The sequence below is a fragment of the Drosophila busckii genome, chromosome 2R, assembly GCF_011750605.1.
Source record: "Drosophila busckii strain San Diego stock center, stock number 13000-0081.31 chromosome 2R, ASM1175060v1, whole genome shotgun sequence".
NCBI classification, from domain to species: domain Eukaryota; kingdom Metazoa; phylum Arthropoda; class Insecta; order Diptera; family Drosophilidae; genus Drosophila; species Drosophila busckii.
This window is the reverse complement of record NC_046605.1, coordinates 10,661,373-10,685,562: the sequence shown is the minus strand read 5'-3', so window position 1 is coordinate 10,685,562 and position 24,190 is coordinate 10,661,373. Positions and strand designations below refer to the sequence as shown.

The following is a 24,190-nucleotide window of genomic DNA, read 5'->3' as shown; positions in this document are numbered from 1 at the left end:
ATCGAGTATCACGCACGATACATCGTTATTGCGTACTCGATAGTCTCACCCCCGTATTTTCAACATTGCTTTGAATGTAAACAATGTCTTAATTGAAAGGAACCTGTTACTTATGGAGATAATAAGTGGCTTTGATCATTATGTACGTCAGCTAGGCGAGCGACGTCCAGATATATTTGGATTAGATGCAGACATTTTCCCGGACGGCGGTCCCAAGCGCAACTCACTTGTTGAAATTTCTGGCGCTCAAAATACTGGAAAGACATTGCTGCTCATGCAACTTGTTGCCAAGTTTTTATTGCGCGGTGAAGTAATATTTATTAATGTTAGCCATAAAATCGATGTGCAGCTACTTGGAGGCTTCATCAAAGATGAGCTGCGTAGCGCCAACGACAACGCCACACCCACCGAAATACAGGAAAGTTTCGAAAAGTGCATAGGCTCACTAGAGATGATTAATTGCTACTCAAGTGAGGAGCTGGAGATGACATTGGAATCTTTGGACAATCACATGTTACTTGAAAAGGATCGTGTTGGTCTTATTGTCATAGATGCTTTGTGTGAGTTCTACTGGCTGGATTTTACGGAGAGGAAGCGCATGACCAAATATTGCTACTACATGGAAACACTAAATCGCATACGAATGATTTGTAATAAGTTTCATGTTTGCTGCATGTTTACTGTAGACACTAGCTTTATAAATCCGCGCCAAACAGCCTCTAGATCGGTATCAATAGACCATAAGCTTAGGTTAAATGCTCTTAATAATGGCCAGCGTACTTTAAATAGTCGAATTATAAAATTTACCGAAAGAGGTGTTCAGTGTCAAAAATAAAGTAATTCGATTATACGTGCACGCTTACACGATTAACATTTAGAGCTTATCGTATTTGACAACCCTGGCCTTGTGTCATCTCTGGATTCTTCACGAAAAAAGTACAACGTGCTCGTTTTTTCGTCTCCGACTTTATTAGAAAAACTTATTTAGCAAAAAAATGGGCGTACAAGTTGTTCCAATCACTCCCGGCGATGGTAAGTGAATAGCTTGATATAAAACAATGCAGTTTTTCTATAACAAAATGTTAGAATTCAGCAAAGTCTTAACCTTAGATTTGCGGCTTTTCATTGTGTTGAGAAAATTGCTTGAATTTTTTAGTGTGTGTGTGTATAAGTATATCTAACTCTTTCCCTCACTCGCGCATTTATTTTGCAGGCAGCACATTCCCCAAGAATGGCCAAAAGGTCTCAGTGCATTACACTGGCACTTTGGACGATGGCAGCAAGGTAATTATATACACACGAATATATGTATGTATGCATACTAAAAGTAATCTCGCTATAGTTTGATTCGTCGCGCGATCGCAACAAGCCATTCAAGTTCACCATCGGCAAAGGCGAAGTTATTCGCGGCTGGGATGAGGGTGTGGCTCAGTTGAGCGTTGGCCAGCGTGCCAAGCTTATCTGCTCGCCCGATTATGCCTACGGAAGCCGTGGTCATCCAGGTGTCATTCCTCCCAACGCTACCCTGACTTTCGATGTGGAGCTGCTCAAGGTCGAATAAATGCCGCACCGCAGTCTCCGTGCATTTGTGTGTGTTAGCAAATAATACCAATGAACTTTATACACACACACACCAACTCAATCCCAAGTCATGAAAAGCATGAAGAGTACCAAACAAGAACAATCCAACAGCATTTTAACTCTATTCAAAATTAGATTTAATTGCCAAAACATACACAAGATTTATGAAAATGGAAAACGCATCATCTACGCATACAAATAAACATTTATTCAAATGAAATTAAATTCTAATAGCTTTTATTATTATTCCCGTTTGCAAACTGCATCCATAATCTGGTCAATAACTTCGTAGCGCTCCCGCTCATATGCTTGCGTATGCTTTATCCAATGGCTTCGCATCTGCTTCCAGCGACTCATATTTTCCGCCAGCAGCTTATCCTTGTCCGCGTCCTTTAGGCTGCTGTCTTCTGCGATTGAGAGGCGTGGCGGTATCAGTGGCAGCTCTGTCTTACGTGGCTGCGGCAGCTGCTTTAGCACTTTAAGTTCACCGCTTAGCAACTTGGCCAGCACTTCATCGGCGTTATCCTCACGTTTAACACTGGGAAGGCTGCCATCTGTATTGAACATTGCTACGTTCGGATTTCTTGGCTGGTTGGCCATCCAGGCACGACAAATGGGATACAGTGGTGTCATTTCTTTGTACTTGGACAAATCCAAACTGCGCTCAAACAATCGCATCACATACGATTCGCTATGTCCCTTCTGTGATGAGTTACTGCTGTTGGAGCCGCCGCCATGCTTTTTGTAAAGCGAACGCTTGGCCTTACTGCGTCCTGATCCGCTTCCCGTCACTTCTCGTGAAGCTGTCGCTGCATTCGCTGACTTCGTCTCCGTTTGTAACTTCACATTGAACTGGGAGCGCTGTTGTTGCTTTTGTAAGAGCAATTTTTTGGATGGCCGCCCTCTTATGGGTAACTCAGACTCCACATCATCGTCCATTTGCAGCATGGGCAAAGGTGCATCTGAGTCGCCGCTAGCACTACGCTGTGTTTTCTTTGGCGTAACTTTCATGTTGTGTTTTTACAAGCAAATATTTGTTTATTGAAAATGTTGAAAATTTCAAATTGTCGTCGCTGTGAATGTCAAAAATATGTGGATGGTGGTGGGATGTGGTTGTCTATCGATATATCGCCAACAGCGACTGTACAGAGTTGTTGCTAGCCCAAAATAAATTAAAGCAGAACGCCGAATTCAATTATTTTGTAAATGCAAGCAGTATTATGCAAAAGCTAAAATGTATTGTATATAAAATAGCAATAAATTGAGGTCAACTTCTTTTAACGCTACGTAAGATCCCAAAATATGTGTTATAAACAAATGCAAATGCGAGTCGACAACTCTACTTGGAGAGCATAAGTGGACCAGCTGCACACATGTAGTTTATTTTTAATCACAATTGTTTCCGGACTGAAAAGTTGTTGCGTCGTGCAGCATGCAACCGGAGGCTGAGCCAAGCAGCAATGCTAAGAATACACGGGCAGATCCAGATGGCCCTAGCTCCAGCAAATGCTGCACTGTTTGTGGCAGCGCCAAGGGTTTACCCTCGCTCTTGGATTTGTCGACTAACAAAGTAATGCGCCGGCGACTAAACAAAGATTGGAAGTTACCAGTAAGTGAGTGAATCATAAAATGTACTTAGCGACTTGTGTATTTTCTTTAACAGGCAGAAGTTGTGCAGAAAACACTGTGCACTATTTGTGTGGAATGCGTCTGCAAGCTTAACATGCACTCGGAAGTGACGCACACAATAATGCAGCGCCTGCAGCGTGTCAATGATGTGCGAACGAGTCCGGCCAGTAAGCAAGACAAGCCAGCAAGCTCGGAGCATGCAGCTGCCCAATCGCGCAGCAACAGTTCCTTGTGCTCGGTTCTGCAGCCGTATTCCGTGCAACCAGCCGAATCTCCCAAAGCCAATCGTGGCAACAACTTGGATGGCTGGAAATGGCGTACGCGACTTGTGTGTCAATATTGTGAGCGCGCCTATTTTCGCAAGGATCTGTATTCGTTGCATGTGCGTCGCTGCTGGCGTCATCATACGCAGCGGCGCCCCCAAAAGTGTCGTGTGCTCAATGAAGCTAGTCATCATGATGACGCAACAAACGCTGGCAAACTGTTTACGCGCTCCTTTCAATGTAAACACTGTGATATGGAATTCACAGGAGTGCTGGAAATGCGCCAGCATCAGCGAGCTGTGCATCAGCTGCAACATCGCTGCAGTGTCTGTGAGGCAAGCTTTGGCACCAAATACGAGTGGGACATGCATCACACTATATGCAGCGCAAAGCAGGAGGTGATTATAAATCGAAAATAGTTAGTAGTTTGTAAACAAATGTTTTGTTTTCTAGGCACTTAAAACGCAGCAAGAGCCAACGCAGTCGAGATCAACGCGTGCACGCTCGCGCGCATGTTCATCCGCTTGGCACAATGGTGAGCTAGCCGATGAGGAGGATGAAGATGACGAGGACGATGCAGCTGACTCGCAATACGATGAACAGGATGATGTATCTGTGGCAAGCACCAATTACAAACGTCGCATGAACTTTACCGGCGACTGGATTGTTAATCACAGTCGCAGCAATAGCAACAGCGCCCTAAATCTAACAATGATGTATGATGACTATGTGCTGGAGGAGACGCAAATAACCACCGACAAGGAGTACGGTGCGTTTAGCTGCAGTTTACGCCAAGCAATTAAGTAAATTGTGTTTGTTTTTAGATCTTTATTTGCTGGATTTGCTGAAAACGCAGGTGCAGCTAAAGGCGTTCACTTGCTTTGTGCCCAACTGTCGCTATCAAACGAACACACTGGTGGATCTGATGAAACACGACTATATACATCACTGGAAAATGAGCTGGTTCTACTGCAACAAGTGCGGCGATGTGTTTACCAGCAAGTGCGTTAGATTTTTTAAGCAGCTACTGTGTTTTGTATAACAAACTTTTAATATTTTTAGAGTGTTTCTGGACTATCATTTGCATCGGCAGAATCGCGGCGTTTATATATGCCACAAATGCTACGATGAGTTTGAGTTTCAGCATCAATTGGACAGACATCAGCTGCTGCATAGCAAGGGCATTAACTATTATTGCAAATATTGTCGCCTGGAGTTTCTGAGCGAGGCCAAGCTGCTGGCCCACTGTGAGCATGAGCGTCATAGTCCCAACGATGAGCCGCCGCAAATACATATAGATCATGCAATATCCATAAGCAATACTGTGCCTGCGCCAGCGGCACAGCTAAGAAAGTATACAGCGCGTATACTCAATTTGCCGCAAAGGCCTTGGATATCAAAGCGACCCATGGTGCTGCCCAATCACAAGCCCTATCGCTTTGCCATTGGCATTTGTGAATTCGACAATCGTCAGCTGCCCAATTGTGTGAGCTGCACTTGAGTAGGCTCAACTAGTTTAGGTTTAGTTTAAGGTTTTAAATGAAAGCTTTGCGCTTTGTGTATTTTAATATGTATCTTCAGTCATTGTTTATTTCTTTTGCATTATTACATACCGAAAATGTTAGCTAAGCCTAGACAATTGTTGCATTACATGAAATGTTTTAAAATTAACACTAGAGCTTCTCAATAACGGCAAAATACTTAGTTTGCATACAGTTTTTTTTTTTTATATATAATATATATGTGTATTTATATGTCTCTGTACAATGAATGTGTAGTCTAGCGTTGTATAACAAAGGAAATTAACATTAAACATATAGTAGTTAGCAATTTATATAAACTCTATATAGTATATAGGATGTGAAAATAAAACTATTGCATTGCCCCCAGCGCATGTTTGTTTGATTTTTGCATTACAAACTACAAACTAAATGCTAAATTTAAGGCTTACAGTCTAAATTACATGTTTTTATTTAATTTGTACGCATTAATTTGTATTTAAAGTTACCAGTTATATATATATATATATATAATTATGTGATTGGGTGTACAAACGAGTCGGTGTCAGTCTTATAAAATTCAAACCCAGAACATTGAATTTATTTTAATGCTTAATTAAGTGTAATGTTTAACAAAAAGCAAATTTATGCTGCACTTGAGCTAGTTGAGGTAGTTTTAGTTTTAGTACGTTGTGTGTTTTCTTTTTGTTTAAGAGCTAAAGTTTAAGTGCATTTAAGTGCTAGAAGAATTTTTAAAACAAATCACTGGCATTTAAACAATTATTGCTAATTTGTTGCTGATCTGTTGTTTGAGCCTCTTTTACTCTGCCACGCCCCCTTTTTGTCACTGTCTAATGCGCACTATTCTTCAGTCTTACATAATTCATTTATGTTGCTGCATATGCAAATTCGTTTAAACTACTAGTAGTATGTAGCATGTGTGTGTGTGTGTGTGTGCGTGTGTGTGAGTGTGAGGTGCGCTTAGTCTAAGCCTTAGTCTAATTGTTATAACTAATTCTTTACTTTACTTATTTTTTAGGCACAAAGTGATGCTGACAACAACAAAAATGTTTTAATTATTTTTTAGCAGCTGCTGTCCGTTAAGGACTTTTTTTTAAATTGTTAGGTGGGACTTTAAAGCTTCACTACCGCTGTTTGCTGAGCTCGGTTTGGGGCTCGCTAAGTTTAAACACAACAACAACAACAAGAACAACAAGAATTGTTTAAGTTTTTTTTTTTAGTTTTGCACGTTGTACGCCGGAACCAACAACAAAATATTACTAGTGATATTTTGTGGTGATTGCATAAATAATTAAGTTAGGCCTAGCAGATGGAATCGCGGCTATCGGCCGCATACTGCCAGGCCATGGTGAGCATCAATCAGTCGGAGTGCGTTTGCGCCGGCGACTCCTCGCTGGCCAGCAGCTCGCGCTCGTGCTTGAGGCTCAAGCCCAGTGCAGGCGGCGTGGGCGAACTGGCGTTGGCCAGCTCCGCTTCATAGTCGGTCTGCTGCTGCTGCTGCTCTTTGCCGCCATTGGCGTGCATAATGACGCTGGCGCTTTCCATGGGCGAAGCAGCGCGTGGCGGCGGCGGCGAGTAAGGCGACTCGGGTCGCTCCTTGCGCGCCAGCGACAAATCTTCGACTTGATCATGCTCATCTTCGTCGTCGGCATCGCAGCGCTCCTCGTCCATGGCCTCGCGCTTGAACAGACGCTCATGCTGCTGCTGCTGCTGCTGCTGCTCGTCATCGTAGTGGGAGGACGACTCGCCGGCGCCATGTCCATTGGCGTCCGGCGGACTGCTGGACATGCGATTGGCTGCAGCATGCGCCGCCGCTGCCAGCGCCATGGCGTGCAGCGCTTCACGGCCCGCCATGTCGCCGCCGCGATTCTCCAGCGCCTGCTGTAGGAACGCGTGATCCAGCAGCGCTGCTGCCGAGTGCGGTATGGTGGGCGGCATGCCATGATGCGGGCCAGCGTGCTCCTTCTTCTCGTAGTTGGTGGCAGCTGCTGCTGCGGCGGCGGCGGCATAGGGAAAGGCAGCGGGCGACTCGACGCCCACGCTGGACGGACTGCGCTTGGGCGTGCGATGTGTGCCGCGTCCGGTGTTGATGTTCAGCTTGCGCACCTTGTCGTAGAGCGTGCGACTGGGCAGCCCGAACTTGCGGCTGGCCTGGAGCGCGCTCATGCCCTCGCGTACGCACTGGATGGCGCACATCATGTCGGCGCGTGTGTATTGCTTGTAGCGCTTCCACTCCGGTTTCTTGCCGCCGGCGCCGCCGCTCTCCTCGTCGAAGCTGAGATCTGTGTGCGGCGACATGGGCTCCTTGTTGTCGCCATAGTCGGAGCCATTGAAGCTGTGATTGCCGCTGGCTGCGAGCAGCTGCTGCTGCTGCTGCTGTTGCTGTTGTTGCTGCTGCTGCTGTTGCTGCTGCTGCGGCGTCTTCTCGGACTTGAGCAGCATTTGGGAGCTGTCAGCGGGATTAGCTTGGGCCAGCACATTGCGTAGTATGGGCGTGTCGCGACTGCTGCTGCTGCTGGTGCTGTTGAGCAACATGCTGGAGATGGCTGAGAGCTTCTTGCGCTTGAGCGGATTCATGTCGGCGGCGGATTCGTAAACAGAGTTCAACATGGCAGCGGCGGCGGCAGCAGAGGGCGTCAGTGGCCAGGCGCCCGCTTCACCAGCGGCTGCATGCGGCGTGCTGTGTGTGGGGGTTAGCGGCGCCTCCGCTGCGCTGTGATGCGCTGAGCTGGGCATGTAGTTGGCATAGGGCGTCTGATAGCCGCCGTAGTGTGGCGGCGGCGGCGGTGGCGGCGAGCAGCTGCTGCTGATGGCAGCGCTGGGCGAGATGTGCGTAGATGTTGAGATCACATTGGAGGAATTGTGCTGCCCATTCAGCGGCTTGCAGCCGGAGCTGGAGCTGGAGCTGGGCTGTGGTGCAACGCCAATGCTGCACTGATACGGCTGGCTGGGCTCCGCATTGGACTTGTGATTGAATTTCATCAGATTGTCATAGAGTCCCTTGACCTGCAGCTCCTTGGCGGTGCGCAGTATCTCCGGCTCCTGGCTCTTGGTCACCGTCGTCTCACCCGTGTACATGTATTGCAGCAATGCGGCAATCTCAAAGCCCTTCACACCCGGCAGTATAATGCTGCACTGATCCTGCGGCACATCCTGCAGTATGGCCTGAAAGTAAGGCGAGTTGGCTGCCAGCACCACGCGATGCGCCTTGAACTGCTCGTCGTCCACCACGAGTGTGCAGTCCACATAGCTGCCCACCTCGTGCAGTGCGTGCAGGATCTGCACTAGATTCGTCTGATGATTGTTCCAGCGCAGACAATATGTTTGACCCTCATTGGCGCCGCCGCCACCGCCGCCGGCTGCAGCTGTGGGCGCGCCGCCCGCCATCTCGTCACGCTCTCTGTGCTGACGCTGGCGCGAATGTGAATGGGAATGGGTGTGCCCTGTATGATGAAATTGAGGATGGGCGTGCGGTTCGGGCTCCTCGTCGGCGGTGTTATCGCTGCTGCTGTGATAGGCGCTGTTCAGGCTGCTGAACGCGGCGCTCAGCAGTGTGGGCGAGTAGCTGGTGAGATGCTTTCTGACCTTGAGCGCCAGCTTAAGGCTTCAACTGAGCGTTGTACTCTGTGCCAACAAATACAAGTGAAAAAACGAGAGAGAGAGAAAAAATTACAGATTAGAATTGCAAAGATTTGCTAACTGTGCTAAATGCTAGAGAGAGAGGCAAAATATGTACAAAGTTTTACTCAATTTTTTCGCATAGGTTGCTATAATCAAAATAAATTTGCAATTAAAAAAAAGAAGCTAAATTTATGCACCTGGCGGGCAGGTGTGCAAAAATTATAAGCGCAGACTTGGGGCTCAAAGCAATTCATTGCCAAAGTTCTTTTGGCGCAAAATCTTTTGCTGCTGCTTTTTTTTTTAAGTTTATGCCAACCCCCAGCTCGCAGTTTTATGCGCTCGTAAAAAAGTGAAAGCGCCTTTGCCAATAAGCGTGGTGAGGGTGGGGGTAGGTGGGCGTGGGTGTGGGCGCTGCGCAGCGCGTATGAAAAAACATAAACAGCAGCAGCAAAAAAATAAGCGCAGAAAATAAAAAAGGGGGGAAAATATGCAAACATCCCTTGGAAATGAAAATGAAAATGAAACGTGTGCGCGTATTTTTCCGGCTGCTTTTCGCGCGTTTTACTTTACATATTTTCCTGTTTTTCTTGCTGCTTTTTTTTATGTTATTTTTGCTGATATGCAAACTGGAAAATGGAAGTCACACGCACACACACAGAGACACACACACACACGCATTATGTATGTATAAAATGTAAACTTGCAATAATTTGAGCTGCGTAATTTTTCATTCATGCCGCTTAATATGGCCTAGGAATTGCCTTTGCTGCTTTTCACTGCTTTTGCTGCTTTTCCTGCTTTTCTCTTTTTTTTTTGTTTTTTAATTTTAGGGTGTGCATTTAAATTGCTGCTGCTGCCTGCACTCGAATTTCAGCTGCGAAAAACTCGTTAAGCATTTGCTGCTGCGACTTCGACTTCAAGTGGTCGCCATATGCTGCTGACCATGCAACATATGCTGCATATGCTGCACACATGTGTGTGCTGCAGTTGCCAATACGATTTGGCCAACAGGTAGTTCCAAAACTGCGACGCATTAAAATTGCCAGCATATCTTCAATGTCAAACCAAACAAAAGGCGCCTAAACAAAAAGGCTCAAAATGGAAAACAAACGAGCTGCATTGTCTGCCGCTGAAGTGCGGAAAATGCGCAAGACAGTTTGCTATCTTTTGTGTGTGGCAACAACAAAAAGCGTGCAACGTGCAACCTGCAATATCAATGATCCCTAAATACAATCAAACAATTGCGCAATACAGACAGACAAACAGATAGACTGAAAGATATAGATCCAGACAATTTAGGCAGCAGGTAGCGCACTAATCCTAACTGGCTTGAGTCTTGTGGCTTAACGTTGGCCACAGTGCAACGCATCAACGCGTACAAAAAATTCTTTAAAAATTAAAATTTAGCGCACTGCTTGACCCACTGTGCGATCGCTGCAAGCTTTGGCGCCGCGAGCTTTTTATTAACAGCGCTGTTAACAGTCGCGGCCACCATTTTGTTAGCACTAGCGCCAGTTTTAATTAACAATTTAAAATGACAAAAACATTGCACTTGAAAACCGGTTTGTGTTTTTTATAAAAAAAAAATTAAATAAAATTTACGCAAAAATTTTTAGCTTGTGCTATAAACTTACCAAAAAATATTTGTAAACAAAACTGCAGCAATTTGCAGTTTAATTTATAATTTTAATATAAGCAGCTATGCGCTTATTGTTTTATTAAATGCAGCTTTGATTAATTGTCACATTTACAAACTGTTTGCAGTTTTATTTTTTAGCTTGCAAGTTTTTTTTTTAAATTGTTTAGCACACAGACACACACACTAATACGTAGCAGTTTTGCAGTTTTTATTTATATGTGTTTAATTTTAATAAATGTTGTAGTTGGCGTTAAACTGCGACACGTTTATTGGTTTTAGTTTTAATTTTAGTTTAGTTGTTTGACTTGAAGTTGAGTTTGAGTTTTGCGTGGCACGTTGTTGCAGATTCGAGCGCTCAAACTTGAATAAAACTGCCACAGCGCTCGTGTGCAGCAAGTCATTGAAAACAAAATTTCCCGAGCACATTTCCACGCACACCAGCGCAGCAACGACGCACACACAGATACACACACGCACACATAGAGCGACACACAGGCGCATGTTCGCTCGCAGGGGAAATTGTTTTGTGGAAAGAAAGGAAAAGCCAAACAGAAAACTGTGCTACGACTGCAATGCTTGCTGTCTCGCTCGCACACGCTTGCCGTTTGCTGCACCCAAAGTGCGTGTGTGTTTGCATGTGTGCGTCACATAGATACAAACACATGCGTTTTGCTCTTTTTGGCGTATAAAAAACATGGCATAGCCATTTATATAAAAAACTGCGTCGACTGCTGCATTCTTGTTGTTGCTTTTCATATATATATAGCTATATATATATATGCATGTGTATTGCTGTTCAAATTGCCCAACTGGCTGCAGGTTGTGTGTTTTGTATTTGTGCGTGTACAGCTCAGTCCTAAACTGGTTAGGCCTCTATACCCCTTTGACGTTAACGCGTTTCGGCCATTTTCATGCGCTTAACGCTTTTTGGTTAATTCCAAATTTTGAGTCTTGCAGTTTGCTAATTATGCAAGACGCTCGCAATCTTTTGAGTTTGGGCCAAAGGGTTAAAGCCAATAAATTGTATGCAAATTCGGTTTGACAATCAACAATGGCAAACGACCTTCAAGCAATCAATATGCATTGCTTGCAATTGCTGCACTATTACTTTTATTATTTTCATTTATTTGCTACCTTCAAGGGTCGCTGTTCGCCTTGAATTTGCATATAGCCTTAGCCGATTTCTTCTTCGGCTTCATTTATTCATTTGTACATATGCAAATTTCCAATATAACGGTCAAATCAGCCCTTAGGGGGGTTGCGGCTTGCGATTGTAACGTTTTTTTCCATATTTACAAAAATTAAATTCAATTATTGCTTAAATTCTGTTTTACAGCAAATTATAAAATTGAGTATAAAACACAAATAAATGTACAATTAGTTTGCTTAACTATCATAACATTTATTATATTTTTTACGGCTTGCAAAAATATTATTTATTGCTAACTTCTATATATTTTAAGCAAAACTAAATTTAATTTATTATAATTTTTTATATAAGAATTGCCTAATAATGAAAATATTCATCACTGTATTTTACGGCATGCAAAAATATTGAAATTTGTAGTTAACTTCTGTAACTACATTTAATTTATAAATAAAATTTTCTAAATAATTAGCTTGTTAAGCTATCAGCACATTTATAAATTTATTTGTTGCTAACTTCTGCATATTTTAACCAACACCAAATCTAAGTTTCAAATACAAATAATTAGTTTGTTAAGCTATTAAAATATTCATAAATTTATCGCAAATATTAAAATACTATTGCTAATTTCTATAGATTTTAAGCAAAACTAAATTTTATTTATATATAACATTTGCTTATAAACAATTAGTTTGTTAAGCTAGCAGCACATTCATAAATTTATTTTACGTCATGCCCAAAATTCAATAAAATAATTGTTGCTAACTTCTGCATATTTTAACCTACACCAAATCTTATTTATAAATTTTAATAAATAGTTTGTTAAACTAGCTGTTGACTTGTGAAAATTAATACAGTCATTAATTGTGCGACTGCACTAAAAGTTCTAAAGTTGTTGCATATTTTATTTAATGACTTGTGCTTGAGCACGCTTTAAATTTTAGTATTATACTAAAGCAAAATCAGCTGTAGTAATTAATAGCTACAATTTTAATTTTAATACTAAGCATTGTCAACTATTTTACTAACTTAGCAGTTAGTATAAAATATGTGTAATAATTTGTAATAATTTCTATAATTTTCAGAGAGTATTAAACTCATAACTCGTTGTAAAATGAAATCAAATCCACCATAAATTAATCGAGCTATAGTTGCTGCTCTTTTAATAGACTTTAAACTAGTTCAGCTGCAATAAATATGCCGCTATAATTGCCATATAATGATAGTTCAGCCCGATCGATGGCAGTTGCAGTTGCAGCATATGGTTGCAGTTTTTGTTGCCACACATATTTGTTAAATATATTCTGCTCTATGTACCTGATAGTTGCAACTTGTTGTTGTTGTTGTTCTTGTTGCTTTAATTGTGCATCATTAATTTCTTTAGCCCTTTGCTGTAGCAACGCCTTCGATGGCTTTGGCGCTGCTTTGTGCTCGCTTTTCCACATTTTTTCGTTGTGTATATTTTTTTTAATTTATTATTGTTGCTGTTTGTTGCTCAATTCATTAATCATGCCGAGGCTAAATTAAGGTCAACCGCATGTATGAGTATTTTCTAGAATGCATTTTCTTTTTTTTTTTTTGTTTTTGGCAGACTCGTTATAACAATATAATTATTTGTATGTCTGACAAGCTACTAAATCTTTTGGACTATTTAAACTAGTTTGCAAGTGCATTCACCTCCCCCAACTGCCGCCTGCTGATAGTGCAGCAAATAAAAAAAAACAAATAAATGTATAAAAAAAAATGAACAGCTACAAAATGCGGAAGTTAACGCACATTAAATACACTTTAATATATTAAAAAGAGCAATGGCAATAAAATGAAATTGGAATTTTATATTTGTAAGCCTTAGTTATTAATTAAACAACAAAATACACTATTAATTAATAAAAATAAATCAACAACAACTAAATGAAAAACTTAACGCACATTAAATTCATTTTATATTAATAAAAGTAATGGCATAGTTTTAATTTGAATACAGCAATAAAATGAAATTGGATTTTAGCAAATTTTTAAATCCAAGCAACAAAATTCACTATTAATAATTTTTATATAAAAAAAAATCAACAGCAAATGAAAAACTTAAACACATTAAATAAACTTAAATATATATAAGAACAATTTATGCAGCGCACAGTAATAAAGTGAAATTGGATTTCAACAAATTTTTAAATCTAAGCAACAAAATTGAATATTATTAATTCTAAATTTATCTGCTTAGAACTAATTCTAATTTTAAGTGCATTAATGCTTATGCTTATTTTTATTTTATACTATAAAATGCAACTGATTTTATTACTTAAGCTATAAAATGAACTAACTCTTTTATTAGAGTATTTTGTACTCAACAAAAAGTTGCGACGACTTGCACTTCAAATGGCTCTTGAATATATTATACACATATATATGTCTCATATACTTGTAGTTTGGTAGCTCTCGGGCTGTTTCTAATCTTATCAGCATTTTCTTTTTTTTTTTTTGTGGACAGTTGCAGTTGCAACGCAGTGAAAGTTTCAGTTTTCTTGCAGTTTTCGTTTTCCTAGCATTTATTATTATTTTTTATTGTTGTTGCGATAAGACTACAGTGCGTACTCGCACGCATGGACAACTGTACGGATTAGTTGCACATGTGTGCGCATTGAGTCGTCAATTGGCCGAGCAGAAATTCCTTAAATGGGATTATGAGTGACTGACTTTTGACTTTGTTATTCTACAAATGAAGTTGCAACTAAGCGCTCATTATGCGAGATTAAAGCAACTAAATCCGCACATAAGCCAACCACACAAGCAGCCACAAAGAGAGTCAGGTACGCATCTTTGCAGAATTGATAATTGTTTGACCTTGGGCTGTGCGCTTTAATCTTTAACCTCTCAAATCGCTTAATTATCGCTGCGGAAATGCAATCATTGGCTGGCTTATCAAAGTTTTAGAGCAAACAAAGCGAATATTTTCGTCAATATTTTCGCGATAAGTTTTTATCAGTTCGTGGAACAACAAGCTGCAATTTATGATGGTCAAGAGCCGAAAGGGTTTTATGTTTGGGATTTTTTGCACTGAAAAAAAATTGCTATGCGAAAATAGTTCGCCAGAAATGCTTTCTATCTTTTATGGCTCGCTCAAAGGGTTACTCTCATTACCATTCAGCGCAGACTCGTTAGACTATGCGTGTTTTCCAGGAATTCAGCCCAGTAGCTGACATTAGCTCAATCAATGTCCGTAGGCAGGCAAAATTTTAATTTTCTGCACATTTGTCAGTCGCTTAACCCTTTGGTTGGGAGCGTCTGCTCTACCTGGTGTTGGTCCTGGTGGTCCTGCTGCTGCTTCAAGTGTCGCCTTTTGTTTTTGGCAGCTTTGATCTGCCAGCGGCACGTGAATTTCCCTAAATATTTCCTATACAAGCAGCAATTAGCGCACAGTTCCGACAACTGAGGCGAGCATGAGGCGTCTGCTGTTTACTCAGGCTCTCTCTCTCTCTCTCGCTCTGTGGCAGCAACAGAAGCTGCCGCCAACACAATGGGCGACCTGCCGTGCACAGGTTAACGACGTATTCGTTCCGGTTAGCATCCTGCAAACTGCAAGTGCCATAAAACTCAAAACTCAACTCAACTCAATCGACAATCACTTTCGCAACAGGATGCTAATGGCAGCAAAAGATACAAAACGTAGCGGTGTCTTTTGAAAATAATGCAGTATCAAATGTAACTAAAGGTTTATCAAAACCATAGATTAAATAATTGATTAAATGCTTAAAATGTTTTTGTGCGTTTAAGTCAATAACTATGACAAAGCGTTGAATGTTTTTAATAAACTTTATAACTAATAAGTGCTTACATTAGAATAAAAAGCAATTAAGATTTGTTTGAAACTCTTAAATTAAATTCTTAAAATGTTTTTGGGCGTTATAGCTAATTTATGAATGAATTATAAACTATGAACTGTTCTTAAAATCTAACAAGTGATTACATAAGATTAAGATTGGTTTGAAAGCTAATATAGTCAATAACTATGACAAAGCATTGAATGATTTTAATAAACTTTAAAAATTATCATAGCATGTATAGGGGAATAGATATTTGTTAGATCTACAGAATTTGCATAAAGCTGACGTCACTAAGTAAAGAAATAAACGTACTTTGTGCTAGATTTACAAACAATAATTTTTTTAATATTCAAAAAAATTATTACGCCAAAGTTTCAAGCCAATCTTAATGTCTTTTTATTGTTATATAAGCACTTATTATATTTAAAGTACAAACTATGCTATAAATTTCAAGCTTTAACTTTTTGTAATCATTGTACGTAATATTATTTTTCTAAATGAATTTCCTTCAAACATTTATTATTGCAATTATTGAATGACTGCGCTCAATACTTGACGCAATTGCTAAACTCTGAATAATTAAGCTGCAGCCAAGTATAAGCTCTGGCTATATACAACTGTATCTTCTTATTAGTTATAGCTGTTTAATATGGGCACATGCATTAAACGTGTCATTTTTTTCTTTATTTTTTACTACTGCTACCATATCCGTATGGTCGCCCCCCCACCACCAATGTTTACATAAAAATGCGACTGACGGAAGGGCAAAAAAAAATACGAAATATCTAATAGATATTTATTTATATGAATGTATAAACATGTGCATGTGTGTGTGTGTGTGTGTGTATAAAGCAACAGCCAAAAAAGCAAACAACAACGAAAATTAATAAAAATGCAACAAGACGAGAAATTCAATGTATGTATGTGTGTGTTTGTGTGTGTGAACAGTGGAATTGAAAACTCTGAAAAATTTATCGCGCGCGTTATTTGCTGCAGTCGTGTGTGTGTGTGTGAGTATGGAAAGTAGCACGTAGGCATAGAACAAGAACTGCGCTGTCGACGTCGTGTTGGCGTCAGCGTCAATAGCAGCGCGACTGCGACTGCTGCTGCTGCTGCTGCTGCTGGTGTCTAGCGCGGGGAACGGGGGCGTTCATTTGCGCTACGCATGGGTCATTGCACTTTTGCAACGCGGCAAGCGCACGCACACACACATACACAGATACAGATATAAACTGAGATACAGATACATAGATAGCAAAAGGCAACATTTTGACAAGAGTTGTGTATTAAATAAAAAAACGTACGAAAATTTAGGCGAAAGCAAACACACAGATAGAGAAACAAGAAAAAGAGAGTTGGGGTGCAGCGAAGAGCGCGAGAGACAAACAGACTGTTAGAGCGAGATAGCTGCATGTGGAGACTGTTGCATTGTTGCAGCCGCGACTTTGACTTTGCCATGCGACGCCATTTTGTTAACATTAATTTTGCCTGCATTTACACACACGCACACACACATGCGCTTTCTAAAAATAGGGCCCACGCCGGCGTCGAGAGCTCATCTGCTGCTGCTGCTGCTGCTGCCCCCCGCTCCTTGAATGTTTCACCATTTGGTTTTCGGTACTGCCATTTGTGCCGCCAACGCCACTCGAGTGTTGCAGTTGCAGTTGCATTTGGCAGTTGCACATGTGGAAAGAAAATGCCGAAAAGCCTGACCAAAAACAAAAAGTACAGCAAATGAGCAGCGAAGCGGCGCATGGGGTGCGTTTTCTTTTTGTTTTTCACCAAAAATTAAACACACACACACATACACATGTGTTATTTTTAGCAATTTGAATTTTGAACGAATTTTCAAGTCGAGCGCAATGTGAATTTATAAGGCTTTGCGCACTAAGGGGCGCAACGCCTCTGCCCACGCCCCTGGTACGCTGACAATTTGAACATAATTTTATTTTTTGGGAAAAATATAAACAGCATATGCATGTAGTTACCTCCTTCCACTTTTGCAGTTGTTGGTCGTCGTTGTTGTTGCAGTTTTATTGCTTGCTGGTTGTATCTTTTAGTTCACTGTTGTAATTGTAGTTGCTATTATTTAAACATTTTGGCACTTCCATCACTATTTTGGTTACCGATTTGCAAATTTTTCCAGCACGCCACGTGTCTTTCACATTTTTTGCTTTAACTTTTGCCACTTTGCACATTATTCATAACTCGAGTTGTGTTCTGCGCTCATTATGGAAATGCAGAATGGGAATGCGAATCGAAAAGAAATATTTATATTCATACAAGCGGCGTTTACAAGCTTACAAGCGCGCCTTCTTCTTCTTGCTCTAGCGACTGACGACTGAAAAGTTCATTTTACACTTAGATGCTTAGTTCTTTTTTTTATTTTTTTTTTTGATTTGGGGGAAACGTGTACACTACGTGCACTGACCTTGAGTCCAGAAAGCTAGCCGAGGGTCTAGTTCTAGTTCTAGGTCGGTTGTTAGTTTGTGGTTTGCCTGGCGAGCGGACTGAATTGCTGTTTCTGGATTCCGTTTCTGAATTTAGTTGCTGTCTACAGTGAACGACTGAGAGCGTTGGCAAAAGCTTTCGCTGTCTCCACATACAATACATGCTAGCTTATATACTAGAGTACATAATATACAAGCAAAGCGGCAGCAAAAAAAACTGACTCATAGAATTTTGAGCAAAACAAAAAATTCATACATAGACACAAGAACTGTAGTTTTTTTTTTTTTCATTTTACATTACAACATCAGCAGCGCGCGGGCGTGTGCGGAGCAGCGTTTGTGACAAAGAGCGAGAGAGTGAGAGAGTGTGAGCTTTTTGGGCAGCATAGAATTAACAGCTAGCCCTTTTTGGGAGCACAATTCTCCTCTCACACTCTCTTTACATTGATTCTACGAAACGCAGCAACATTTTGCAAATAACAAATAAACGAAAACAAAATAATAAAAGCATTAACAAACAAGAACTGCTGCCAGTTGTTTATCAGTACAACATTTTCAGGGTCACTTAATTATTACACAATTTGTTGCTGTTGTTGTTGTTGTTACTTTTGTTTACAGCGAAAAATATAGCAGCAGCCATGTAAGAAGAAGAACTAGAAAATCATGTTGTTGTTGTCAAAGCTTACAAGCTGGCAAAAAAATATAATTTTTTGTAAGTTTGTATGTGTGTGTGTGTGTGATTAAGTTTGTCTGGCGTTTCAGTTGTTTACAACGAAAACAAATTTCATTAAAATAGTTGTTGTTGTTGTTACTGTGCCAGGGCCACTAAAATATTTTGTGTGTGTGTGTGTGTGTGTGTTGGAAATAAAATACGGAAGGTCTTTTACACTCAATGCTAGGCATGTAAATTGTCTATCGAAAGCGCTGCGGCTTTTATTGTATTTTAATGTAGTTCAAGGCATTGTTGTTGTTATTTTTGTGCTTTTGGCACATAACGCTTTTCTGCATTTAGTTTGTGCCATCCCCCAGCTCCTGCAATACGCCCACACTCACGCCCCATATGGAGCAAAGCAACAAGTTACGTCAATCTGTTGCCTGGGGCGTGTTATATACCAAGAGTTCATTCCAAAGCAACAACTACAATAGGAACGCAGACAGCCGTCCCTAAACTTGAACTTGAAATACGCGCGCACAACGCGAAAACAAATTTCAAGAGCAAAATGCCGGCAAAAAAAAAGCAACACGCAAAAAAAATAGCAGTCGAAAACAATAACAAGATTAGGCAAAGCGCACAGCATAGTCGACTAAATGATACCCTAAGCTAAGCAAAACAGCAGCAAGCGCAGCCAAAGCAAACATAATTTTATTTATTTTGTTTTATTAAATAAGTTAAATTGTTGTTAAATTAATTGCCATAACACAAACTCAATTTATTCTACTATTATTTGCTGCTTATATTTCGCTAACGGCCAACATAACCCTTTGACAATGAGTTTTTTTTTTGTAGAGCATGTTTTAATAACAACTGGCGCTCTCTCTTTCTCTTTTATGCTGACGCCGCTTCGCTGCTTTTCGTACTTTGGCGATTGTTGACGACCCCAGCCGAAGCTTTTTTTCTGCAATATTGCGATTCGGCTCTTCACTCGCGAATTTGCACGCCGACCAATCAGCTCTCTGTGGCGAGCCGAAAGCTGGCGCTATATACAAACATATTTTTTGCATGTATGCTGTATATGTGCGTGTGTGTTCACATGTGCTTGGGCTTGCCTTTGCTTATTTTTGGCACAGATAAGTCGCCATTTTTGCGCAAAAATATACACAGCGTCAACGCTAGCGAGCCAAGAGCGTGAGATAGAGAACTAGAACTAGCTATTTACTATGCTATTTACTGGCTGTGTTGATTAAATAAATTGAAGAGAGCGACCTGTGTAGCCGAGAATTAGAAGCAACAACTGGCAAGACACGTGGTCAACTGGCAACAAAAGATGGAGCTACAGTCAGCATAGATAGCAAAGCATATTGTGTAGAACGAAGCTTTCTGGAGAGCTTCAGCGTTGGCTTATCTGGGAACGTGTTGAGCTCGACGCTAATTACAGGTTAGTTCTGGCTAATGAATAAATATACACAGCTACATTTAGATAGGCAAATATAAATAAATGGCAATGCTGCAAGCTGGCAGAAATTTAATATAAATAAATATAAATTGTTTGCCAAGAGCTATAATATAAAAATGCCATTAATGTAATATTTATTTCAATTAATTTAATTTATTTTTAATTTAATTTGCAGCTTGTAAATGTATAACGTGCGCTGTTGTTTATTCAACAAATAAAATAAACAAAAGTTCAATGGTGTTACAGCATTTTAAATTTGCCCCACATTAATTTTGGCATTAACAGAGAATTTTGCCATTAACAGCGAATTTTGGCGCTGTAGCTTTTTGCGCTTTTATTAACAGCGTGGTTCATGTATCCGCTTAACGATCATAAGCGCGACTAAGCTGATTGGTTTACTGTGTTATTATTTGTGAAAACCGCAAGCAAAACAATTGCCTGAATTTTGATTAACCCCTGAAATCCTATTATGCTACTTTCACATAGCCTCAGGGCTCTCAATTGATGCAACCTGCTGCAGCGTTCAGCTGTTGCAACCTTTGCGCACTGACTTGCAACATGTTTTTCCTGCCATTCGAATCGTGTGACTTTTCTTTTACCAGAAAAAAAAAACAAGAAACGAATCAAAAAGTTAACTTTTCCCAGGGTTTTGCGCTGCTGCTGTTGCAACCCGCATGTGTGCGTGGTGTTTTTATTTTTCTTCTGCTTTTGTATCCTGTTGCATGCGTCCTGCACGCACAGCGCATAGACCCCGATGCTCCCTCTGAGCTATAACCCCTACTCCACCAACACAGAAGCAGCAATCAATTTGTGCATTCGCTTTGGTTTTGCCTGCTCGTCCGTGTGTGCATCCTTCATCCTTTATATTATTTTACTATTATACTGTGTGCCATAATTTCTCGTCATTCTTTTGGGTCGCCTATTGTTGCTGGGTTATTGAACTATTGATTCCACAGAATTTATTGTCCAATGCGCACAGGTGATAATTTTAGAGATTTCCAGCGACAAGTGATTGCAGTTAGTATTATGATAATAATCGCATTAAGTCTAAACTTTAGCTGCAGCTACTACTACTACTACCTGTTGGGCCTTCCCCCCTGCGCTCTGCGCTAAGCAATTGCATTTGCACTTCTCATAAAAACGGGATAGGGCTACGAAATTTTCACACATTTTTCATTCTCATCTGCCAACAAACTAAGTCAACAATTGCAGGTATGCCAGCAATAACAACAGCTTACGATATTTGGTCAAGAGACGATTTGTACGTGTGTAGATTCTTTTAGGCCAAGTCTTCGCTGCTACTCTCAACAGGCGCAAATTATTTTGACAAGTGGCCGAAAAATTGTCTAGCATTGTCTACCAAACACACACACACATGCATACATACAAATGCATTATAACAAATACATATGGCAAACAGCAGAACAAAGACAGCTCTTCTCTCTGCGTTTTGAGTGGCAGCGACTATTAACAACCATCGAATCTTAAGAGTCGCCAGGCCAATGCAAGAGACTGAGTGTCGCTGCTACAGAATAAATATTATGTCTCATTAATTACAAACAAAATGCCACACACACAGATACGCACACACACACACACACATGCATGCAAGCGCATTAATAACCTTTGACATTCTATCAATGTCATTTGGGTTAAATGAATTTAATTGCAATTTATTTGCATGTCTCTTGCCAAAATCAAAGGCTTGTTAAGTATTTTTTATAATGTCAAATTAGGAAATAGCATAAGAGAATAATGCAAATAAAAGATGCAGGCAAATTAAGAGTAGAAATCGATTCATACATATTTATTTTTCAAACTTGCTTAAAGCAAACAAATTCAAATTCTAATATATAAATTTTCTATTATAATGTATTCTAAACTAAGTTTTCGAGTTTATCTGCAGTTCGAATTGGAATTACTGATAGCTAAAATTTGAATTTTGTTAAGCAAACCGATTAACAAATGATATTGAACATCAATTAAGCATTTTCAACACAAAATTGTAGCTGATATACCTCAGCCTCAGTTAATTAGTCATGCTTAAAAATGGTTTTATAATAAATTAAAGTAAAACAAGGCCGGCTGCGAAATAAGCAGGCCTTAGAGGGTTAAACACGCGAGGCAAGCAAATTATTCAAAATATTTAAAAGCAAGCTGGAGCTATGCGTGTTTGTGTGATAAATATAATTGTTTAATTTATGGCGCTTATAAATTATTATGCTGCTGCTTCTTTAGCGAGTGCAATAAGCATTTAGTACAGTTGCGGCGCTGCTTGCTAATGCAGCCGGAAATCGCCAGCAATTGCACGTTTCGTTGTTTGTGTGCGTGTCTTCCCAAATGTGTGTGTATGTGTGTGTGTTGTTTTTTCTGTTTTTCTATTTTCCTAAACATTTTTTTTTTGGTGGAAATGCCGCTGACTGCGACTGTGGAATAACAAATAATTAGCATTAACCACGCAATTGAGTGCAACAACAGAAGCAGCAGCAAAAGCAGAGAGCGCAATAGAGCTGCAATGTGCACACACACACACACACACACATGCACACTTAAGTAGAAAACAGACGTGGCCGCCAATCAAGCAAACAAACAGCACAAGAGCCAGAGCTAGCGCTAGAGCCAACACAGCGATAATAAATGCTACGCTGTAAATGTCAACAAAACGAAGAACGAAAACAAAATGTGAAAATGTAAAAGAAAATGCCAAACAATTTGAGGCGCAGAGATCGTGCGCGTTGAGCTCCCAATCAGGGGAAATTGGGAATGGGGCAAACGTGGGCGCAGCAACTTTGTCTTTTGACTTTGTTGCTCTTGTGCTGTCGATGGCCGACGCCATCTTAACAACGCACGCAAATAAACGTTCAAGTGTGTGTGTGTGTGTGTGTGTGCTGCATGTGGCAGCCCTACGCCAACATAAACTCAAGTTTGTTGCAACTGCAGCAGCAACGGCAGCAACTGTTGCTGCTGGCACGTCTGCAAGCAATGCCTGGCATTCAAATGAGTTAACGATTGCATAATAGCAGCTTATTGCCGTTGACTAATTTAGCCACAAAAGGTCAACAAGGCAGCAGCAGCAGCACAATGGGCAAGCCAAGGATCAGCGAGTGTTGCCCCCGGGGTGCAGGCGCAGACTCAGTCTCAGTTTTGAGTCAATCTAGCAAATAAAAGGAACTGCAAACGAAAGTGAAACGCAGCTCAATAGACCCACATTTACACACACAAAGAGACGCACAGACAGACACAAGGACAAGCGTGTCCGAGAGTCTTTAAACAAAGGACAATAGCCAGCGACTGACACACGTACAACTGCAACAAAAAAATTGTTGAAGAAAATGCGACAAATTCAAACATATTTCAAGTCAAAACTGCCAGCTCCTGCTATTGTATTGCACATCCAGTGTAATAGGATCCTTTTTTATAAAAATATCCTTGCGCGTGTGAAGCGCGACGAGTGCGCGTTGCATTGTTGCTGCTGTTGTTGTTGCTGTTGTTGTTTATGGTGGTGTCGCTGTCGCGTAAAAAACTTCAAGCGACAGCACAAAATGAAACCAATCCTACACACCCTCGCCCTTATGGTTATCCTAGCTGGTGCAGCACTTATGCTCCGGAGCCGGCCTCCGATGGCGTCTAATTTATGCCAAATATACGCGTCGATGTTAGTTTACTTTCAAATGTTTGCTCGCTCCTTTTATCTATTGTAAACATGCGCACATGCATCGAAGTATTTTGCGCTGTGCAAGAAAATCTATGAGATATAAATAAATTATTGAGAATATATACGCAGTAAAATGAGTGTAATTAAGGGTAGTCAGCATCTTACGAGTTTAACAGGCATGAAAATTTGAAAACGGATGCGATTTCGAGGATCCAAGATTGATATTTAAAAGAAAGTTGTTTACTTTCTTGTTTACTCTTTTGTGCATAACTTTGCCAATTAATTTTTTAAGGCATTTAAGTTTGTACTCATTTGAAATGTATTTTCAACGCCAACATAAAATGGCTTAAAGCAGTTAAGTCGGATTTTTTTTTTGCTGAGTTGCTCAATGTTTGAAATTAACTAAAAAGGAACTTATTGACATTGGTTTTATTACATATTTTGTCAAAATATTTTTCGTTTCCACAACATAACAGACTATGTTTATTTCAATCTCATTTGGAGTTAATTAGCCAAAACTCTTCAGTTCGGATTTTTTTGGCTGAGTTTATAGCATTCTCAAAGTTAGAAGTGTAAGAAATGAAAACGGCATCGTTGGCAAAAATTTAAGGGGTAAATCACGTTTATTTCCAAAATACGAAACCTCTTAAAATCTCCAAGTTTGAATGCAGTGTTATATTTTTATGCATCTCACGAGTCTAACAACGCATGAAACTCCGAACGGACGCAATTTCGCTGAATTACGGC

At 40.5% G+C, this 24,190-nt stretch overlaps 5 protein-coding genes across 7 annotated transcripts; 3 read left to right on the top strand and 2 right to left on the bottom strand.

The window, feature by feature from the left end:
* The first annotated feature begins 112 nt into the window (after positions 1 to 112).
* On the top strand, positions 113 to 835 carry LOC108594654. Its single transcript, XM_017979795.1, has one exon. The coding sequence runs from the start codon at positions 113 to 115 to the stop codon at positions 833 to 835; it is 723 nt and encodes a 240-aa protein (XP_017835284.1).
* A 76-nt stretch (positions 836 to 911) lies between these two features.
* LOC108595214 (12 kDa FK506-binding protein) lies at positions 912 to 1,806 on the top strand. Its single transcript, XM_017980401.2, has 3 exons — positions 912 to 1,032; positions 1,214 to 1,284; positions 1,343 to 1,806. Exons 1-3 carry the CDS (start codon positions 996 to 998, stop codon positions 1,559 to 1,561), a joined length of 327 nt encoding a protein of 108 aa, XP_017835890.1. The 5' UTR covers positions 912 to 995; the 3' UTR covers positions 1,562 to 1,806.
* A 10-nt stretch (positions 1,807 to 1,816) lies between these two features.
* Positions 1,817 to 2,669, bottom strand: LOC108595213 (protein lin-37 homolog). The gene has a single exon (XM_017980400.2). It carries the CDS (start codon positions 2,590 to 2,592, stop codon positions 1,825 to 1,827), a length of 768 nt encoding a protein of 255 aa, XP_017835889.1. The 5' UTR covers positions 2,593 to 2,669; the 3' UTR covers positions 1,817 to 1,824.
* A 269-nt stretch (positions 2,670 to 2,938) lies between these two features.
* LOC108595460 (zinc finger protein 761) lies at positions 2,939 to 5,178 on the top strand. 3 transcript variants are annotated; one of them, XM_017980703.1, is made up of 5 exons: positions 2,939 to 3,151; positions 3,245 to 3,871; positions 3,927 to 4,242; positions 4,298 to 4,475; positions 4,536 to 5,178. In XM_017980703.1, exons 1-5 carry the CDS (start codon positions 3,014 to 3,016, stop codon positions 4,972 to 4,974), a joined length of 1,698 nt encoding a protein of 565 aa, XP_017836192.1. In that variant the 5' UTR covers positions 2,939 to 3,013; the 3' UTR covers positions 4,975 to 5,178. The 3 variants fall into 3 exon arrangements, with proteins under 3 accessions (XP_017836192.1, XP_017836191.1, XP_017836193.1); XM_017980702.1 differs by having other exon boundaries at positions 2,939 to 3,190; XM_017980704.1 differs by lacking the exon at positions 2,939 to 3,151 and adding an exon at positions 3,177 to 3,194.
* A 945-nt stretch (positions 5,179 to 6,123) lies between these two features.
* On the bottom strand, positions 6,124 to 8,658 carry LOC108595413. Its single transcript, XM_017980641.1, has one exon. The coding sequence runs from the start codon at positions 8,378 to 8,380 to the stop codon at positions 6,353 to 6,355; it is 2,028 nt and encodes a 675-aa protein (XP_017836130.1). The 5' UTR covers positions 8,381 to 8,658; the 3' UTR covers positions 6,124 to 6,352.
* Positions 8,659 to 24,190: the final 15,532 nt, after the last annotated feature.

Bases quoted from the DNA above. Each gene is read 5' to 3' on its own strand.
- LOC108594654 (XM_017979795.1), top strand. From the start codon at position 113: ATGGAGATAATAAGTGGCTTTGATCATTATGTACGTCAGCTAGGCGAG.
- LOC108595214 (XM_017980401.2), top strand. From the start codon at position 996: ATGGGCGTACAAGTTGTTCCAATCACTCCCGGCGATG. The intron at 1,033-1,213 runs GTAAGTGAATAG...TTTATTTTGCAG, and splicing joins TCCAATCACTCCCGGCGATG to GCAGCACATTCCCCAAGAAT. The intron at 1,285-1,342 runs GTAATTATATAC...ATCTCGCTATAG, and splicing joins CTTTGGACGATGGCAGCAAG to TTTGATTCGTCGCGCGATCG.
- LOC108595213 (XM_017980400.2), bottom strand. From the start codon at position 2,592: ATGAAAGTTACGCCAAAGAAAACACAGCGTAGTGCTAGCGGCGACTCA.
- LOC108595460 (XM_017980702.1), top strand. From the start codon at position 3,014: ATGCAACCGGAGGCTGAGCCAAGCAGCAATGCTAAGAATACACGGGCA. The intron at 3,872-3,926 runs GTGATTATAAAT...TTTGTTTTCTAG, and splicing joins TATGCAGCGCAAAGCAGGAG to GCACTTAAAACGCAGCAAGA. The intron at 4,476-4,535 runs GTGCGTTAGATT...TAATATTTTTAG, and splicing joins GGCGATGTGTTTACCAGCAA to AGTGTTTCTGGACTATCATT.
- LOC108595413 (XM_017980641.1), bottom strand. From the start codon at position 8,380: ATGGCGGGCGGCGCGCCCACAGCTGCAGCCGGCGGCGGTGGCGGCGGC.